Here is an 18,553-nt window from a genome sequence, read left to right as displayed (position 1 = left end):
ATCGAATCCGTCAAAACTCCATACAAAAAAGGGGCTTTTCGACCACTTTTCGACTGGTTTGCGATTATAATTTGCACTTTGTCTAGACCCACTGGTCAGGCTATACTTATTTTAACAGGTTTAAAAATGTTATTAAAAACAGATTTTGCGCACTCCTAGTTGTGTAGAATATAATTTGTTTTATACGCATTCCCAACAAACACGTTATCTAGTATCTTTCTTTATTTAGATCTCAAGAAAATTAAACGTAAAATAATATAACAAAATATTTAGCCTTAGTGAAATAATATTTTGTGAACGCACGCACTCAAATCTTTTGACATTTGTATCTTGTACACTTCATTACGCGCAGAATTAATTTAGCGTATAATTTCAAAGAAATCCCTAAAATACCCTAAATTGAATTAATTAACCAAGAAAATAATCAAATGTTTATGAAACTTATTTTTAAAGTGTAATCGAATAGTTTTGGTTGGTATAAAACTTTATTCTACCAGCTTTAATATTCCAAGACTCGTACTAAATGCCGTAAATGGAACGTTCATCCTTGGCGACTGAACTGAAGTGTACGAATTATTGAATTTCTGAAATATTTTAAAAGTATTTGGTATTTTCACAATAACTTAAGTTTAATTATTAAAAAGTGTTTCAAAAACGATGATTTTATTTGCTTCATCAATAATGTGACGAAGGTTTTGTCACTGTCTTAGTAAAGATTATATCACAAATCAAGCAACCCCAGTGGACTTTAGAATCGATAACCCAGTTTCGCTTAGTGTTTTTAAAAGCCTAGCTAAGTTCTTCTAATTAAGTATGTCTCTGTGAATATTGTGTCGCGGTTGGGCGTTGTTTAACTCGCTGTGAATATGTTGTTCACCCCGATTTATATCGCAATGACTTTCATAAAAACTTGGCGAATTCGCTCCTTCAGAGCCCGGTTACTTGAATTTTTAAATGGAAATACGAGTGTAGCTTTTTGTAAAGTGCCTGAAAACGCAGCCGGTAAGTATAACATTTATTAAAGGACATTGGTTTTATTATCACACAACAAAACATTAAAATAATTATTATTTTCAGAAACACCAACATTGAGCTCAAAACTTTGTACAAATCCAAAAAATGCATATCTTTGTGACTTACTGGATTACACAAACACAACACGGATATGTAGTATGAAGCCGACACAATGTATTGAGATCAGCGACTGGGTTTCATGTTCCGGGGGCCTGCCGCTTGGCTCCAGTGAGCAGTCCCCGGTGACTGATCTGGACGTAGATGTTCTATTTGAGTGTGAGATGGAGCCCCATGAAGGCAGCTCACAGCAAGACATCATAACTGTAAGATATGCCTTTTTAGATGATAAGTATAAATTGAATAATCTAAATTGCCGATGCAGACATTGCAATAGAAACTTAATTATCTCCATTAACAATGTTTAATTTTTATAGTGTTGTTAAGAAAGTTAACACATTTTGTAATTTTCTGTTTTCATATACACTTTTATCATAGCCATAAATCAGTCTCAAAAGAAAACATCATTATATAACTTATTGTTAATTTTAATTAAGATGATAAGAGGAATTAAACATAAACACATGTTTTAGGAGTAATTCTTTTTTATCAAATTAAAATAATTGCTTGTGCAATTAATAAATGAATGATCATGTGATAATCAGCATGTTCCAGGCTATGTTACATGAAATTATGTAATAAATTATGTAGTTTATTTAAGTTGAATTCTTATTTCAGTTGGAGTCAATGGGCCAGCCGATGGCTTGGAAGGCAGGCTCGCATTTGGCAATAGTAGTGAAAACAAATATTGAAAAACTTAGTGTGATCGGTTTCAATTTTGTGGGTGGCGAATTTGTGATAGACCATAAATTACCTGTAGTTAGAGTACAGAGTAAGTATTATTATGTATCTTATCAATTATCTACCCAAGAATTATTTTTCAAAGCTATAAATGATAATGCAAAATGTTGACTATACCATTAATTAGATATCAGGCATAGAAGAATTCATCTTATCATAGTGTGATATACATAAGTAATTGTCTATGATATTTTAAGCAGTTCTTTGATATCATGTTGTTCTATTTTTTAGCTGTACAGTTATCAGGGGAAGCCAACAAAGCTACAGACCCTGCAATGAGGAGTCTTAGAAGTGAAGTCCAGCACGGCTTAAAAGTTCCCCCTGAAGAATTCCAGTGGCCCATCCACGCTGCTCTGCTTAGGAAATTATCAAAGGTCGTAGATATCAAGTCCGATGTCAAACATACAGTAGAAATGAATGGCAGTACGGAAATAACTCTAGATACACCAAGGAAACACATCACATTGGCTGACGTTAGTTGTAATACTGGAAAATCTTTAGGTGAAGAGGAACCAGTTAAGCTTGAAACTAAATTAACAGAATCGGTTCATAAAACACCAGAAAAGTCTCCAGAGAAAAAAGTACAGCCAGAACAACCAGAAGAAGTGGTATTAGAAAATGTTACGGTTGAAATCCAGCACAACATAACACCAAAGAAGTCCAGTTTGAAACTCGATTTGAAAAAGGGTACAAGTTCACTATCAACGTCACTACTAAACATATCCAGTCAAATTAAGTCAGTCACCACACACAAAAGAATAGTTAGTACGACGAAAAAGCAGCCGCCACAGATAGAGTCTAGTGTAATAAAAGAAGAGAGCCAAAAGGAGTCTCCTCAGCAGAGTACGCCAAAGTCTGCGAAATGTTCCCGTCCATTAGTGAATACTAAATCACCGAATGTGTTGATATATTCTGATAGTGTAGCAGCTAGGGATAACTTGGAAGCGTCGCTAAGGAAAGTCTTGGATTGTGATAGGTGAGTGCCAAATGGAGCTATTTGTTATTGTTTTATGTAACAGCTTTAAGTTTTCTTGAGTTGGCTTGTCGCCAATTACAATGCAGTGGGTTTTGAATAGGCATGGAACATTTCATGAATAGCAGGTGAAAAATCATATGAAATGAATTTCATTAATCACACCTGCTATTTTACTTCACATAGACTGCTATAATTTCACAGTCAACGAAATCACGAATCACATGAATTTCATTCATTCATTCGAGCGAAGTTCGTGAGCGCAGCTCTGCGAAGCGACCGAGCGAGTAAGAAGGAATGATTTGATCATGTGCGTGTTAGAAAAGGACAAGAGATGTGATGACGGACGAAACTGGTCATTTTAAATATGAACTTTAAACTCAAAGGTGTAAGGTTTAGATTTCCTTGTCATGATTCGTGTGATTTCATTAGATAGCAGGCAAATGAAATGAATGGTTTTCATTAGTCGCGCGGTTATTAATGTGCTGTGAAACTGTTTGTTTTTTGTTGTGCGACATAAATGAAACAGATATTGTTACATTTCATATTTTAGCTAATTAGCAATCTTTCATCATAATTCATACTTCATTAAGTAGCACATTATATGAAAGAGCTACATTAAAACACTGCGAATAAAAATCATTGCCTGTGAAATTTCGCATGTGAAATCATATGAAAAAAAATCATCATTTCATAGAATGAAAATGAATGAAAAATAGCAATCAATTCCATGCCTAGTTTTGAATCAATAACATGCATGCGTGATGTTGCATGCATGTCAATCATAGTATTTGACTACTTTTATTTGAAAAGTTTACTGAAATGCAACCTTGCCAAAAAAGCTCTCTAAAAACTTGAATCAGTTGTAGTTAGAGATATTTATTTATTTATTTAAAGGCACAACCACAGAATACAATAGGTATCTTTATTGCATTTCGCGCTGTCAAAATCTGCGCGCGCAATACTTCGCCGAAGACAGCGCGCCAAAGAGCTCTCGCGGCTACACAGTATAGAAATACGCAGTTGGTTAGGTTAGGTTGACTTCCTTCCGTTCAAGCGTCACACTCACAGCACTTTCTAATACAAATCATATCCAAGTGATACAAATTAAAACAATTTTCAGAATTTTTGGGAATATATTTAGAATCAAATAAATATAAAATATAACTGCCAAAGTAAACACGGTTCAAAGAGGCGTGGCGTCACCCGACCTTCCGGAAGTTCCGCGCCGGCCAAAAGAATTTCAAGATTACGTCACCCGACCTATCGGTAGGTCCTCGGGAGCTTGAGCGATTGGAAAAACATTTTATGATCAGTTACTCGTAGTAGCGATTATTTAGAGCTTGGATAATAAATTATAGTTGTTGCAATTCACGAAACTTTGCATGTGGTTAATTACATTAATCAGTACACGCATCAATTTTGTTCAGTCTTTTTGTTTATTAATAAAAAAAATTGATAATTCTTAATTATAAAAAATTTTAGCTTTCTCCAGTAACACTGATATTATTATACTGTGACTCATCAAAGTCATCATTGTCAAAAATATTGACAAATCGCGAACTGTCACGGCCAAAAAACTGACACGCGTCCGTCCTCCGTAAGCGCCACCGCGCGACTGATTGAGATTGTCCAAGGCGTCATGGACGATTTTTTCCACATTTTTTAACATAGTAACTAAATAAGACGCAATATAAAAATTTCATCCGTTAAAAGCCCTCAAGTTATTTCTGAACTTTAGTTTAGTAAAAGATTTAGAATCTCAAATCGCTTATTTTAAAAATAAAACCATAAATAGAAAACGAATAGAGGTAACTTTGGGAATTTATTCTATCGAGTCAACTTCATCAAATCGTGTTTCCATCCGTTAATAGCCCTAGAAAATAACCTCAACTATGCCCAATAAAAATCTTAGCCTTTAATTTTACTGTTTAGTACCTCAAAAATGAAAAATGAAAACCTTATTTTCGCCATTTTCTCTGCTACCCGGCCTTAAGCTGAGGTATCTATGACATTATTTGTGAAATTAAACTACGAATTAAGTCTTGGTCTAATAAATGATCAAAATCTGTAATCAAATGCAATAAATACACATCAAATTTCATCTGAGACTGAGTGTGGCGTGTTAGCATTAATACATCGACTTCAAATAACGTGTTCATCGCAATCGATCTGTAAAGCCTGCATGCCAAGGATGCACGCCGCGATAAGCGGTTATAGTTCCAAAATACTGAACTGTCCTATCCATGACATTGACAGTGGGGCGCCACCGTCAATACCGAATTGCTGGTTCCGATTTTTGCCATGTTGGAAACCATATACTTAAACGATGGTAGCGCCTTCCTGTCATTGAGTTTGGTGGGACAGTTCAGCGTGGGTCATCTATATCACGCCATTTTATCGATTTTGACGTCGAAAAAAGTTATCAAGGCGCGCATCTTAGGCCTACTGTTCGCTTTTTAGGTATATCCTGTACAGCGTGTCGAAGGAAACGCTCGAAGCGGGCGCGTGGCGCGGTCGGGCCGCCTTAGTAGCGGTGGCGGGCTGCGTGGGCCGGGGCGCGCCGCTGCTACTGGCACACTTATTGGACGGCGGCCGGCTGCTGGCACTCTGCTCGGACCTGCTGCACACTGTGCTGCCGTACTACAAGACTGCCGAGGTACGTAATGTATGAGCGGTCGGGCCGCCTTCACCTGCTGGACGGCGGCCGGCTGCTGGCACTGTGCTCGGACCTGCTGCACACTGTGCTGCCGTACTACAAGACTGCCGAGGTACGTAATGTATGAGCGGTCGGGCCGCCTTCACCTGCTGGACGGCGGCCGGCTGCTGGCACTGTGCTCGGACCTGCTGCACACTGTGCTGCCGTACTACAAGACTGCCGAGGTACGTAATGTATGAGCGGTCGGGCCGCCTTCACCTGCTGGACGGCGGCCGGCTGCTGGCACTGTGCTCGGACCTGCTGCACACTGTGCTGCCGTACTACAAGACTGCCGAGGTACGTAATGTATGAGCGGTCGGGCCGCCTTCACCTGCTGGACGGCGGCCGGCTGCTGGCACTCTGCTCGGACCTGCTGCAAAATGTCCTGCTGTACTACAAGACTGCCGAGGTACAAAATGTATGACATTGTACGTGCACTTGGTATACAAAATCAGAAGCCTTAGTGTCATGGAGTATATCGAGCGATAGACGATTTAAACACCTGCTGGCACTGAACTCCGATCTGCTGCAAAATGTCCTGCTGTACTACAAGACTGCCGAGGTACGTAATGAATGACTGTGTACGTGCAGTTGCTATACAAAAATAGAAGCCTTAGTGTCGTGGAGTATATCGGGCGATAGACGATTTAAACACCTGCTGGCACTGAACTCCAATCTGCTGCAAAATGTCCTGCTGTACTACAAGACTGCCGAGGTACAAAATGTATGACATTGTACGTGCACTTGGTATACAAAATCAGAAGCCTTAGTGTCATGGAGTATATCGAGCGATAGACGATTTAAACACCTGCTGGCACTGATCTCCGATCTGTTGCAAAATGTGCTGCTGTACTACAAGACTGCCGAGGTATGACTTATTGAGTAGACTTATTGAGAGACACCTGCTGGTAATGTTCTTTGACCCGCGGCACACTGTGCTGCCGTACTACAAGACTGCCGAGGTACATTGTATGACTTATGTACGCGCACTTGGTATACAAAAGCAGAAGCCTTAGAGAGCTGCCACCCTGGCGGATTGCAAGCGGTTTCAAATCGGAGCGACGACGCGGCAGAAACGCCGCGGATGCGCAACGTTTCCGCCTAGAGATTTCACCTCGTGTTCGCCGCGGAGACGCTCCGCTTTGAAAACGCTTGCAATGCGCCATTAGTCGCTGTCGTGAAGTGTATCGGGCGATAGTGCATTAACTGGACGATTAAACACCTGCTGGCACTGAACTCCGATCTGTTGCAAAATGTGCTGCTGTACTACAAGACTGCCGAGGTATGACTCAAATTAAGGACTCTTGGCGTAGGTTGTTTTAGTCGCAGTCGTGACGTGTGTGCACCGCTGCTTGTGCTGGACGATATAGACACCTGCTGTGTGATATCACTGATATTCTGCAAACGGTGCCGCTGTTGCGTGTAGCTGGTGTAGCGTGTGGATAACTGGCCAGCTTTGGTCGTGATCGCGTGTTGTGCAAGTTTTTTGAATTACTTTTAGACCTTATGACAATGCAATAGGGTTCAAAAATTGTTGTACAATATTTTCCCTGAGTCTGTTAGCATCTGCTCTAATAATAGGGCTACCGTATTTGCGAGTACAACTAAGATAAAGTAAGATCCTGTCTCTCACGCACTGCACACTAGTGATGAAATAATTCTTTTTAATTTTTCAGGTTCGTGAAAATGAAGTTGTGCAATTCTCCTTTGATAAGTGGAAATCGGTGAAAATGAAACATCACATTTTCTGCTACCAAGCATCGCCAGCGAAGAAGCAATTCTCCACAGAAAGCGATAGACAGTAAGTTTATAATCTGTTTCCAAATCAAATAATTACTATCACGTGTATTCTTACTATAGCTATTTTGATGAATTTTACAGAGCAAGTCAGGAAAATAATATTTGTCGGTACGCAAACGATAATATTATTCAGCAAGGATTATTTTATTTCCTTATGAAATCGCATTCGTTTTATTACAGCGCTTGACAGAGTACTTTTCTTTTAAAAAAATGTAGACACGCGAATTGTTGAAATGGCAAGCAAAATTGTAAAAAGATAGAATGCACATTTATTAAGCTTGCCCGTGAATAGATATCAAATAAATTGCTACTTTATAGTTTATTATTTCATATAAACTTGTCATTATTGTTGAAAAGTTCGTACAATTTAATTTTTCTAACCCCTGACCCTGCACGACATGATTATCTTGAATTAGAATGGTAGTGTTAGTTTCAGAATGCCACTAGTCTGATGGTGTAAATTATGATAATCATCTCCTTGTTTCGTAAATTAGACCCTCTCAAATGTCATTGGTACTGCATTAGATCTGTTAACAAAATTAACTAAATTACTACCTGCGTTCATCTTTAGTGTATCATGTCACAGGAGTTGCAGCGGTGGGAATAGTCGCTTAAAATAATGTCACCTGCTGGTATTTTCCCTAATGCTTACAATTCTAATACAATGCGGTATCAAAGACAACCCATTGCTTGCATGTCATTTTTAGATTGTAATTCCGATTAGCATGTAGTTAATAAGATTCCTCAGGGACCAATTTATCGTCTATTTGACCCTTTTAACTATTTTAGGCCGTCAAAATACACCGGTCATCCGGGTCACGAGCTGGATATCCAGGTTCTGGCTTCGGAAGAGACGTGGCGGACTCCCTCGTTATTGCAAGCGACTGACTTGACCAACAATGGCATTGCAATTTTTTCACAGGTAAACAAAGCCAAAAATACTTGTGTAACGAATACGGAGTCGGTTTTGAAGTCGGGTTTTTACTTTCTCATCAAGGCATTCAGTCTCCACAGCAAGGATCATAGTCCTTTCTAAGTTACATTCTAATTATCATAGACTGCATACTATCCGATCCTAGATGCAGTCTAGGGTTAAATTAATAATGAATGATCCACTTTACATAATTTAATTTTTGTGTATTTCAGATCCATTTAGCCGATCCCAGCGATTATTTAGGCGAAGAAGGTATAAAGAGCAACGAGGCTCGACTAGAGATCATCCACAAGATCCTTGGGGATATCCTGGGCCTACACGTCAGGGAGCCAAGCCAACTGCCGCGCGTCGAATACACGAGGGGATTCTTCCTGGGAAACCACGTGGTAAGTAACTATTTTGGTTCCATTTCGCCTTCGCATCACCATTATAGTAGCAATTGCTGATTAATGATGTTCATATTTTGTTTATTCTAAGCCGGGTCTCCAGCGCGTGTTTTAATCTACACAATCAACAAAAACTTGTCAACATTCAACATTTTTTGTAGACAATTTTGTTGATTGTGTAGGACAAAACACGCTTACTTAGCGTCAACTTTTGTAATTTTTTGAAAACCAAAAATATTAACATCATTATTATGAAATGATAGTTATTTAGGTCTGAGTAATTTGTGACGTGATAATAATATTATGCATATTTAGATGTATGAGTAATATTTAATTAGGTAAAATATGGGATATGACCACTACATAGTACAGCTTTATAGAGACACCGTCATTTGGTTTCACCATCACAGGGTAATCCATTACAACACATTTGTTTGATATACTTAGCACTATGTATTCTAGAGACAATACACGCGTAACGGCCTAGCGTAAGATATAACTGAATTAATTCAATTGAGAAATATCTGAAATCGCTTTGCAGCCCCTTTACCACTAAGCAGATATAGGCATTTGAACTCAGAAGTATTTACTATCGGCAACAGTGTTAACTGCCCATTGCCAGTCATGTCATCTCGTTCTATCGCAAAGAATCACCATTTGATTAGAGCGAGAGCAAAAACGGAAATGGATAGTTAACAGTGTGGCCGTGTGTACGCGCTTTCAATATTTTGTGTTTTATTTTGAGTATAAGTGTAATTAATGAATACTGTAAATATTTTCTCCCAATGTATATTAAAGTGTGCTGAAGTCAATCAGAAATGTGCTGGAAAATCCGACACCAAAACAGGTAAAGTATCTTTAAAATCGCTTCTGTCTCAGTTTGTACACTCCTCAAAAGAGCTGTCTCAGAAAACATAGTGCTAATGCCATTCCAAATTCACCCTTGTACCGTTGTAATAAGTGACGTCGGGTGTTGTCCGTTAGGGCTGGCCGGCGTCCGGCGGCGGGCCGGGCCACGTGACGGTGTGATCCCCGGTGAGAGGCACCGCTTCAAGTATTGTGCCTTTGTACGGCTTGCACGCTCGAGATTTTGATAGCAATTTTAATCGGCTATGAACTAACATTAATACAATCCATACTTAATATTATAAATGCGAAAGTAACTCTGTCTGTCTGTCTCTCTTTCCCGCCAAAACCACTGAACCGATTTTGATGAAATTTGGCATAGAGATAGTTTGAGTCCCGGGAAAGAACATAGGATAGTTTTTATCCCGGTTTTTGAAACAGGAACGCGCGTGATAAAGTTTTTCTGTGAAAGACAAAATTCCACGCGGGCGAAGCCGCGGGCGGAAAGCTAGTAATAATATAAGTCTGATTCTGCTGCTTCGAGCTCCTCCTATATTCTTCTGATTAATTTCGTTGCGGGTCCAATGACAGTTTACCTTTCCCCCTGCACAAACTTGACCTTCACTGGTTGGGTTTTTATAGGCGGTCAAGCTGTAGATCCTGGCTACACAGGACTTGCAGCGTTGGGAACTAGAGGTGGGAATAGTCCCGTATTCAGTTACTTATCACCTTAAAATAACCTTAATCGAATCTAACGTTTGGTCACTACTTACAAAATATTAATTTTTCTGAGTTATGCCCGGTTTCCACCAAGGAAATTATGACTTGGAGTTATGCAACGAATAATTTTTGTTCTGTATTGAGTCTGGTCTCCGGCGCTGTTTTTTATCTTGCGGAAAATTGGAATACTCCATCTTCTTAATTTCTTATTTTAGGTAGCGTGAGTGAGTTTACTATGTAAATTGAATCTATCATAATAGTCGACTGTAAGTATTAATTACCATTTAGTATATGATACAGCAAAGGTTAGAAGTCCGTTTTTATTTATCCAAACAAATCTTGTATTACGCTAGTCAGTGTTGAGGTATTTCTGTAATTGTATTTAAATTTACTTCAGTCTGATTGAAGTATTTAAGCGATTTAGTCGAGCTACTTGGAAATACATGATGTATTTTATTCTCTTTACTTATATGTGTGTAAAAACACATTGTAAATTAATAAGTGTATCGCAAAAAACTTCTTGTTTATCTCTTGAAATCTCGAGCTGTATATGTATCGCCCCGTATATGTATCGTTGCTTTTTACTCAATTTAATCATCTTAATTTTTCATAAAATTACAGAAACTTGTTCATTATTACGACTTACACGCTTCGTTTTTGCTTGCTGCACTTACTGATACAACTAAGTTTTACTTTTTAGCAAATAATAATATGTGCATTATAATGTGTGTGCTTATTTTTACGCTATCAAGCACAGCACTAATATTAATGATATCTTAAAAATGATTGTATTTTTTAGCTTATTTCCCTGATAATATCCATGATTCATCTCTTGACGAATGATTATTTATTACTACTTTTGATTGTATTTCATTCTTAAATTCGTATTTTTATCGATCTTAGTGTTGCATGTTTTATTTGACTTATATCTTACCTTATTATAAAAAGATAGATCATAGTTCTGACTAAAACTTGGGATGGTTGCTCCATAAATTGATATTCTAAGTGTTTTATGCCCGTTTTCACCATCAATCCCTAATTTTTAAGTGACCCGTATGGTTACAAATAATATGAATTTTGTTTTCATAGGGGTGACTTAAAAAATAGGGATTCATGGTGAAAACTGGCATTAGACTATCTTTACTTTACTGCAATACTCTTAATGCACTCGATTCATAGTTTATTATCGAATAAATCCAAAAAACGCGAGTAAAAAATTACGATGCTATCTTAAACCTTTCATTCTAATCAATATAATCTAATTAGTATAAGTAAAGAATTTTATTTATTTTCTAACGTTAGCTTTAATAGATAAAAATCTTATAAAATGGCTAATAGTTGACTCCAAAAGTGTCATCCCTGTACCTCCATGTTATCATTGAAGAAACAACCCTTGAAAGATACACCTGATCTAAAGTCCTACCGCACTTTGCGGCGCTACGCAAGACGCAACACATCGTTAAAATATTCTTTATACATTTTGTATGGTGTGTGTTACATGAGGGCGGCGCTGCATAGTGACGTCTGCGCCATTCAAATACGCCCCAATCATTTAGCCACGCCCCCCATGCGTTTTGGCTTAAGGTTCGGTTAAACCAACGCGATCACATGCAATCAGCCGGCGTGCAGCGATGGCGATCAATGCATTTAAGTGTGGTCGCCATCGTTGCACGCCGGCTGATCGCGTTGATTTGGCCGAACCTTTAGCCAAGTGTTGCTTTATTATAGAAAACACTCACACGTATCCTTATCTGTAGCACAAGCTGTCGCTAGTGGAGAAATGGTGCGGGGGCGCCTCACCGCGGCTGCAGAAGTTGGGCGCCATGACGCTGCAGTGGTGCCTGCGTGACGAGGCGCCGCTGGAGCCGCCGGCGCCCGGCTTCCTGCCCGTGCACGTGTACGAGTGCCCCGAGCACTTCTCCACCGTGGAGTACTACACGGTGAGTGTCTGCAGGGCGCCGCTGCGGCGTCACGCCCGGCTACAGGGCGCCATGACGCTGCAGTGGTGCCTGCGCGACGAGGCGCCGCTGGAGCCGCCGGCGCCCGGCTTCCTGCCCGTGCACGTGTACGAGTGCCCCGAGCACTTCTCCACCGTGGAGTACTACACGGTGAGTGTCTGCAGGGCGCCGCTGCGGCGTCACGCCCGGCTACAGGGCGCCATGACGCTGCAGTGGTGCCTGCGCGACGAGGCGCCGCTGGAGCCGCCGGCGCCCGGCTTCCTGCCCGTGCACGTGTACGAGTGCCCCGAGCACTTCTCCACCGTGGAGTACTACACGGTGAGTGTCTGCAGGGCGCCGCTGCGGCGTCACGCCCGGCTACAGGGCGCCATGACGCTGCAGTGGTGCCTGCGCGACGAGGCGCCGCTGGAGCCGCCGGCGCCCGGCTTCCTGCCCGTGCACGTGTACGAGTGCCCCGAGCACTTCTCCACCGTGGAGTACTACACGGTGAGTGTCTGCAGGGCGCCGCTGCGGCGTCACGCCCGGCTACAGGGCGCCATGACGCTGCAGTGGTGCCTGCGCGACGAGGCGCCGCTGGAGCCGCCGGCGCCCGGCTTCCTGCCCGTGCACGTGTACGAGTGCCCCGAGCACTTCTCCACCGTGGAGTACTACACGGTAAGTGTTTATATGACATCAGCCATGGTCCTTCGAGCCGGATCGATGTAAACAATGTTGTTGTAAAACCAAATCCTTTTTTCCCTAAACCATGTACATGTTTAATTGAGTTAGTTGTAATGAGGGTTTTCGCGTTTGAAAAATCCGCCAGATACCTTTCAATGTCATGTCAAAAATAACCAATCATGCAGCATTTGGACCTCGCGTCTACGTATTGCCATCTGGCGGATTTTTCAAACGCGAAAACCCTCATTATTTTCGGCGGCACCTGACGTCATCGCAGCTGGACCGCGTAATACGCAGACGTGCTGGGTTCCACGCTGGAAACTGTTGATAAATTGCACCTATTACGACTTCATAAGATGATCGATTTGTTTCGCGTATCCCTACGCTGACCAGCCGGGTTGGGAAATATGTTCTTATATAGTTATCTTTGCGGGCAGCGCAGGACCGTGCATTGTGGAAAATCTTGGAGGAGGCCTTTGTCCAGCAGTGGACGTCATTTGGCTGGAACGAACGAACGAAAGTTATCTTCAACTTGTTTCAGCACCTGACCTCATCTCAACTGGGCCGCGTGGTAGTATACGCGGACGTGCTGAGCTCGACGCTAAACGTCACGGGCACGCCCCTGGCACATGGCGTGGCGTGCGTGGCGCGGCGGCAGACGGCGGGCCGCGGCCGCACCGGCAACGCCTGGCTCACGCCCGAGGGACAGGCCGCTATATCTGTACAGGTACTTATAGCCTTCTGACGTCATCACAGCCGGGCCGCCTGTAGCATAATGTCAAGAGCAGCAGGAGTTCTCAGAAAAACGTGATCCAAAGTAGAGAAAGTTTGCCATCCCTCTCGCACAAAGCGAGGTGCCAGCATGAGCGACGGTGACAAATAGACCCGAAACAACGTGAACAGCGTTTCGTCCCCTGGCCGCGTGGTGGCGGGCCGCGGCCGCACCGGCAACGCCTGGCTCACGCCCGAGGGACAGGCCGCTATATCTGTACAGGTGGGCTTGTGACGTCACACTAGAGGTGACGTCACACTAGACGTGCGTGGCGCGGCGGCAGACGGCGGGCCGCGGCCGCACCGGCAACGCCTGGCTCACGCCCGAGGGACAAGCTGCTATATCAGTACAGGTACTTATATCCTTCTGACGTCATCACAGCCGGGCCGCCTGTAGCATAATGTCAACAGCAGCAGGAGTTCTCAGAAAAACGTGATCCAAAGTAGAGAAAGTTTGCCATCCCTCTCACACAAAGCGAGGTGCCAGCATGAGCGACGGTGACAAATAGACCCGAAACAACGTGAACAGCGTTTCGTCCCCTGGCCGCGTGGTGGCGGGCCGCGGCCGCACCGGCAACGCCTGGCTCACGCCCGAGGGACAGGCCGCTATATCTGTACAGGTGGGCTTGTGACGTCATCACACTAGAGGTGACGTCACACTAGACGTCACGGGCACGGCGTGGCGTGCGTGGCGCGGCGGCAGACGGCGGGCCGCGGCCGCACCGGCAACGCCTGGCTCACGCCCGAGGGGCAGGCCGCTATATCTGTGCAGGTACTTATAGCCTTCTGACGTCATCACAGCCGGGCCGCCTGTAGCATAATGTCAACACAGCAGCAGGACTTCTCAGAAAAACGTGATCCAAAGTAGAGAAAGTTTGCCATCCCTCTCACACAAAGCGAGGTGCCAGCATGAGCGACGGTGACAGATAGACCCGAAACAACGTGAACAGCGTTTCGTCCCCTGGCCGCGTGGTGGCGGGCCGCGGCCTCACCGGCAACGCCTGGCTCATGCCCGAGGGACAGGCTGCTATATCAGTGCAGGTGGGTTTGTGACGTCACACTAGAGGTGACGTCACACTAGACGTCACGGGCACGGCGTGGCGTGCGTGGCGCGGTGGCAGACGTTGACAAATAGGCTCGAAACTACGTGAACATCGTGCTTGTCCCCATTCCAAAACCGGAACAAAAATTATTCTGTGTCTCTAACTTATCTCAATACCAAAGAAGAGGACTACATTATCACAATAGTCAAATGATGAGCGAGATTAAACTAGTGCCCTCCCTAATCGGCAATCTGGTATATAAATCTGGTTCCTCAATTGTCGCGTAAAATAAATGTAAATGTGCACATCAAAATGTATTATGTTTTCCAGGTGTGGCAGAAAGTCACACCGTCGCTGCCGCTAGTACAACACGCGTCCGCGCTGGCCGTGGTAAGAGCGCTGCGCTCGCAGCCTGCCTACGAACATCTCGAAATCAGGTAACACTCACATAAAAAGGTTTAGGTGGCAACACCTATAGACTTATTAGCTGGATAACCACTCTTTTCTTCTTAGGCGCAACTATCTATTGTGAGCGTGCCTTGCGCAATCAAAGCACTGTCTCGTTCGGTGTTAACTTAGCTAAAGCAACGCTTGAATTTTGACGCTCATCATTTTCACTCTAAGAGTAGGCGCACACCGTTGATTTTTCGTCGGGCGATAGTTTAGTCGGGCAGTTGGTCAGTATGGGCATGTATGGGAGTGCGCACACTACGCCGATTCGATTTGGCCGATTCTTCATACAATTTAAAATCGGGCACAACTATCGGCCAACTAAAAATCAACGGTGTGCGCCTACTCTAAATAGCTTTTGGTCTTAATGAGGTAGTTGACATCATTGACTAATAATTCCAAGGCTTCCACAAGATATCATTTTTTAGCCCTTAATGTATTTTAAAATGCTTTTAATACAATAATAATAATCAAATAATTCATACTTATATCTCTATTTACAGGATAAAATGGCCTAACGACATTTACTACGGACGCGAGGTGAAAATAGGCGGCACCGCTACTGAAGCGAACTGCACCTACAATGACGTCGTCATTAACATAGGTCCGTATTACTTTACTACTTTCATTTCACTGTTTACCTAAAAAAACAGCTTAAAGAGAATAACGTTTTAACCGCCTCTGTGGTCTAGTGGTGAGACCACCCGCTTCAGACGCAGAGGTCCCGGGTTCGATACCCAGTGAGGGCAGATTTTTCTATTCGGTTTGGTTGGTGGTAGGGCTTGTTCTAAGTCCGCCTGGCTAGCTACCACCATCTTACCTAATGTTAACAGCATTTTTATGTTCCGGCAGTTAGATGTAAGATAGCAAGTTCCTCCTTGGTTGAGGATTCCGGGTGAAGCTCGCTTCCACATTCGGCCTGCTCATCACTTACCATCACGTGAGATACAGGCCAAGAGCTTCCTCGTTGTGGATAAAAATGAGTTAAAATTAATGACGAAACTACTTAGATGATTAATATCTGCCAGTCAAGTTAAATAAATTATCTCCATGTATCAATTATTCTTTTTCGGATTGTTGTCTAACCATTTACTGAACTTCCGAATACTTGCACATTACAGCGCTTTACAGACCTAAAAATACTGAAACGATGTTGGGATCTGATTAAGTGACAATAATAGTCTGTTCATTGAATAGGAACTTTGTACTTTATAATCTTTATCCATCTTCTTTCACGCATCCAGGCACTGGAGTGAACATCACAAACAGCCAACCGACGATGTGCGTGAACGACATCATAGCGGAACACAATAAGCGGCACGGAACGAGTCTCGCACCGATATCTGTGGAACGGTTCCTGGCGCGATACTGCTCCGAACTGGAACGGACTTTAGAGTATATGGCGAGCGACGGCGGCGTGCAGGCCTTCTTAGAGCAGTACTACCAGTACTGGCTGCACACGTGAGTACCCTTAGTGACTGTATGGAATAGGTATTAAGGACCTAGTATTTGAAACAGTGACGGTGGAACGTTTCCTAGAGATACTGCTCCGAGCTGGAGAGGACTTTGGAGTACATGGCGAGCGACGGCGGCGTGCAGGCCTTCCTAGAGCAGTACTACCAGTACTGGCTGCACACGTGAGTACCCTTAGTTAGTGACTGTATGGAATAGGTATTAAGGACCTAGTATTTGAAACAGTGACGGTAGAACGTTTCCTAGAGATCTTGTTCCGAGCTGGAGCGGACTTTAGAGTATATGGCGAGCGACGGCGGCGTACAGGCCTTTTTAGAGCAGCACTACCAGTACTGGCTGCACACGTAAGTACTTAGTAGCGGAACAGGTATAGACCAGGAACTAGACTCACGCCGATAACTGTGGAACGGTTCCTGGCGCGATACTGCTCCGAGCTGGAGCGGACTCTTAGAGTATATGGCGAGCGACGGCGGCGTGCAGGCCTTCTTAGAGCAGTACTACCAGTACTGGCTGCACACGTGAGTTCACTTAGTAGCGGGAATAGGTATAGACCAGGAACTAGACTCACGCCGATTTAGTGACTGTATGGAACAGGTATTATAAGGACCTAGTTTCGGAACAGTGACGGTGGAACGGTTCCTGGCGAGATACTGCTCCGAGCTGGAGAGGACTTTGGAGTACATGACGAGCGACGGCGGCGTGCAGGCCTTCTTAGAGCAGTACTACCAGTACTGGCTGCATACGTGAGTCAACGTTATTTATTTTATTTTGTTCGGAAAACATACAGTACACTATACACCATTTACGTTTTCGCATATGTGTAGCAATACAATTAAACAATTATAATTGGTTTATTTTTTTCTCTAATTTATCGGTGGCAATGGAGGATTTGGAAGACTTCATTTAACAATACGATGATGATATAATTATGAATGGCAATTTCTTTGGTGATGGAATAAGTTAGTCTTAGTGAAAAGTTATGCGTTTTCTTAAGTCATAGACGACATAGAAGTCATAGAACATCCGCCGCATACTGGTACTTAGACCGCAAGCAACGGATGCCATTAATTGATCGTGCATTATATGCCGCGTCGCCTCGCGTTCAGGCGCCAAACGGTACGCGACCTATTCGCGCTCTTTTGATAACTTAGGACATCGCTTCAAACTATCACGGGATGGAGAGAGGTTCGAAGCTACGCATCCATGTACCGTCAAGGCATTGAGATATGGGAACGGCACGAGAGGGTGTTTTTGAGATGTCAAACGTCAACGAGACTTCAGTTCTCTCCTTCAGATTTGTATGGTCTGTCATATCATAATGTCAATGTCAACTCTCCCGTGCCGCTCCCATGCCTCAGGCACTGGCTGAGTTAAGCGCTAGAACTACATATAGCAGGAAGAAGTAACTCAAAAGTAAAAACGGATTTTTTCTAAACATGAAGCAATAAAGAACATTATTTTGAGTTTGAAATATCTTTTCCCAGCGGCGAAGAGATCCGCGTGTTGCTCAAAGACTCCGGCACGCCAGTAGCGGGCTGCGTGGCGGGCGTGGACGAGGCGGGCTGGCTGCTGGTGGCCACGCCCACGGGCGAGCTGCGCGTGGCGCCCGACGGGAACACCTTCGACATGATGGCCGGGCTCGTGGCGCCCAAGATGTAGTGGTGAGACACTAGTGACACTCCGACGCGCCAGTAGCGGGCTGCGTGGCGGGCGTGGACGAGGCGGGCTGGCTGCTGGTGGCCACGCCCACGGGCGAGCTGCGCGTGGCACCCGACGGGAACACCTTCGACATGATGGCCGGGCTCGTGGCGCCCAAGATGTAGTGGTGAGACACTAGTGACACTCCGGCGCGCCAGTAGCGGGCTGCGTGGCGGGCGTGGACGAGGCGGGCTGGCTGCTGGTGGCCACGCCCACGGGCGAGCTGCGCGTGGCGCCCGACGGGAACACCTTCGACATGATGGCCGGGCTC

General features: G+C 43.7%; 1 protein-coding gene across 1 annotated transcript; it reads left to right on the top strand.

The window, feature by feature from the left end:
* Positions 1–540: 540 nt before the first annotated feature.
* LOC135081876 (uncharacterized) lies at positions 541–18,254 on the top strand. Its single transcript, XM_063976661.1, has 19 exons — positions 541–1,002; positions 1,078–1,337; positions 1,750–1,903; positions 2,104–2,848; positions 5,309–5,504; positions 7,220–7,344; positions 8,133–8,265; positions 8,490–8,663; positions 11,987–12,841; positions 13,389–13,574; positions 13,731–13,849; positions 14,282–14,390; positions 14,992–15,098; positions 15,615–15,715; positions 16,356–16,572; positions 16,653–16,748; positions 16,833–16,928; positions 17,019–17,102; positions 18,069–18,254. The coding sequence occupies exons 1-19, from the start codon at positions 867–869 to the stop codon at positions 18,241–18,243; spliced, it is 4,068 nt and encodes a 1,355-aa protein (XP_063832731.1). The 5' UTR covers positions 541–866; the 3' UTR covers positions 18,244–18,254.
* The last annotated feature ends 299 nt before the right edge of the window (positions 18,255–18,553 follow it).

This window comes from Ostrinia nubilalis, chromosome 20 (genome assembly GCF_963855985.1).
Source record: "Ostrinia nubilalis chromosome 20, ilOstNubi1.1, whole genome shotgun sequence".
Taxonomy (NCBI): Eukaryota; Metazoa; Arthropoda; class Insecta; order Lepidoptera; family Crambidae; genus Ostrinia; species Ostrinia nubilalis.
This window is presented reverse-complemented; position numbering and strand designations above follow the sequence as displayed.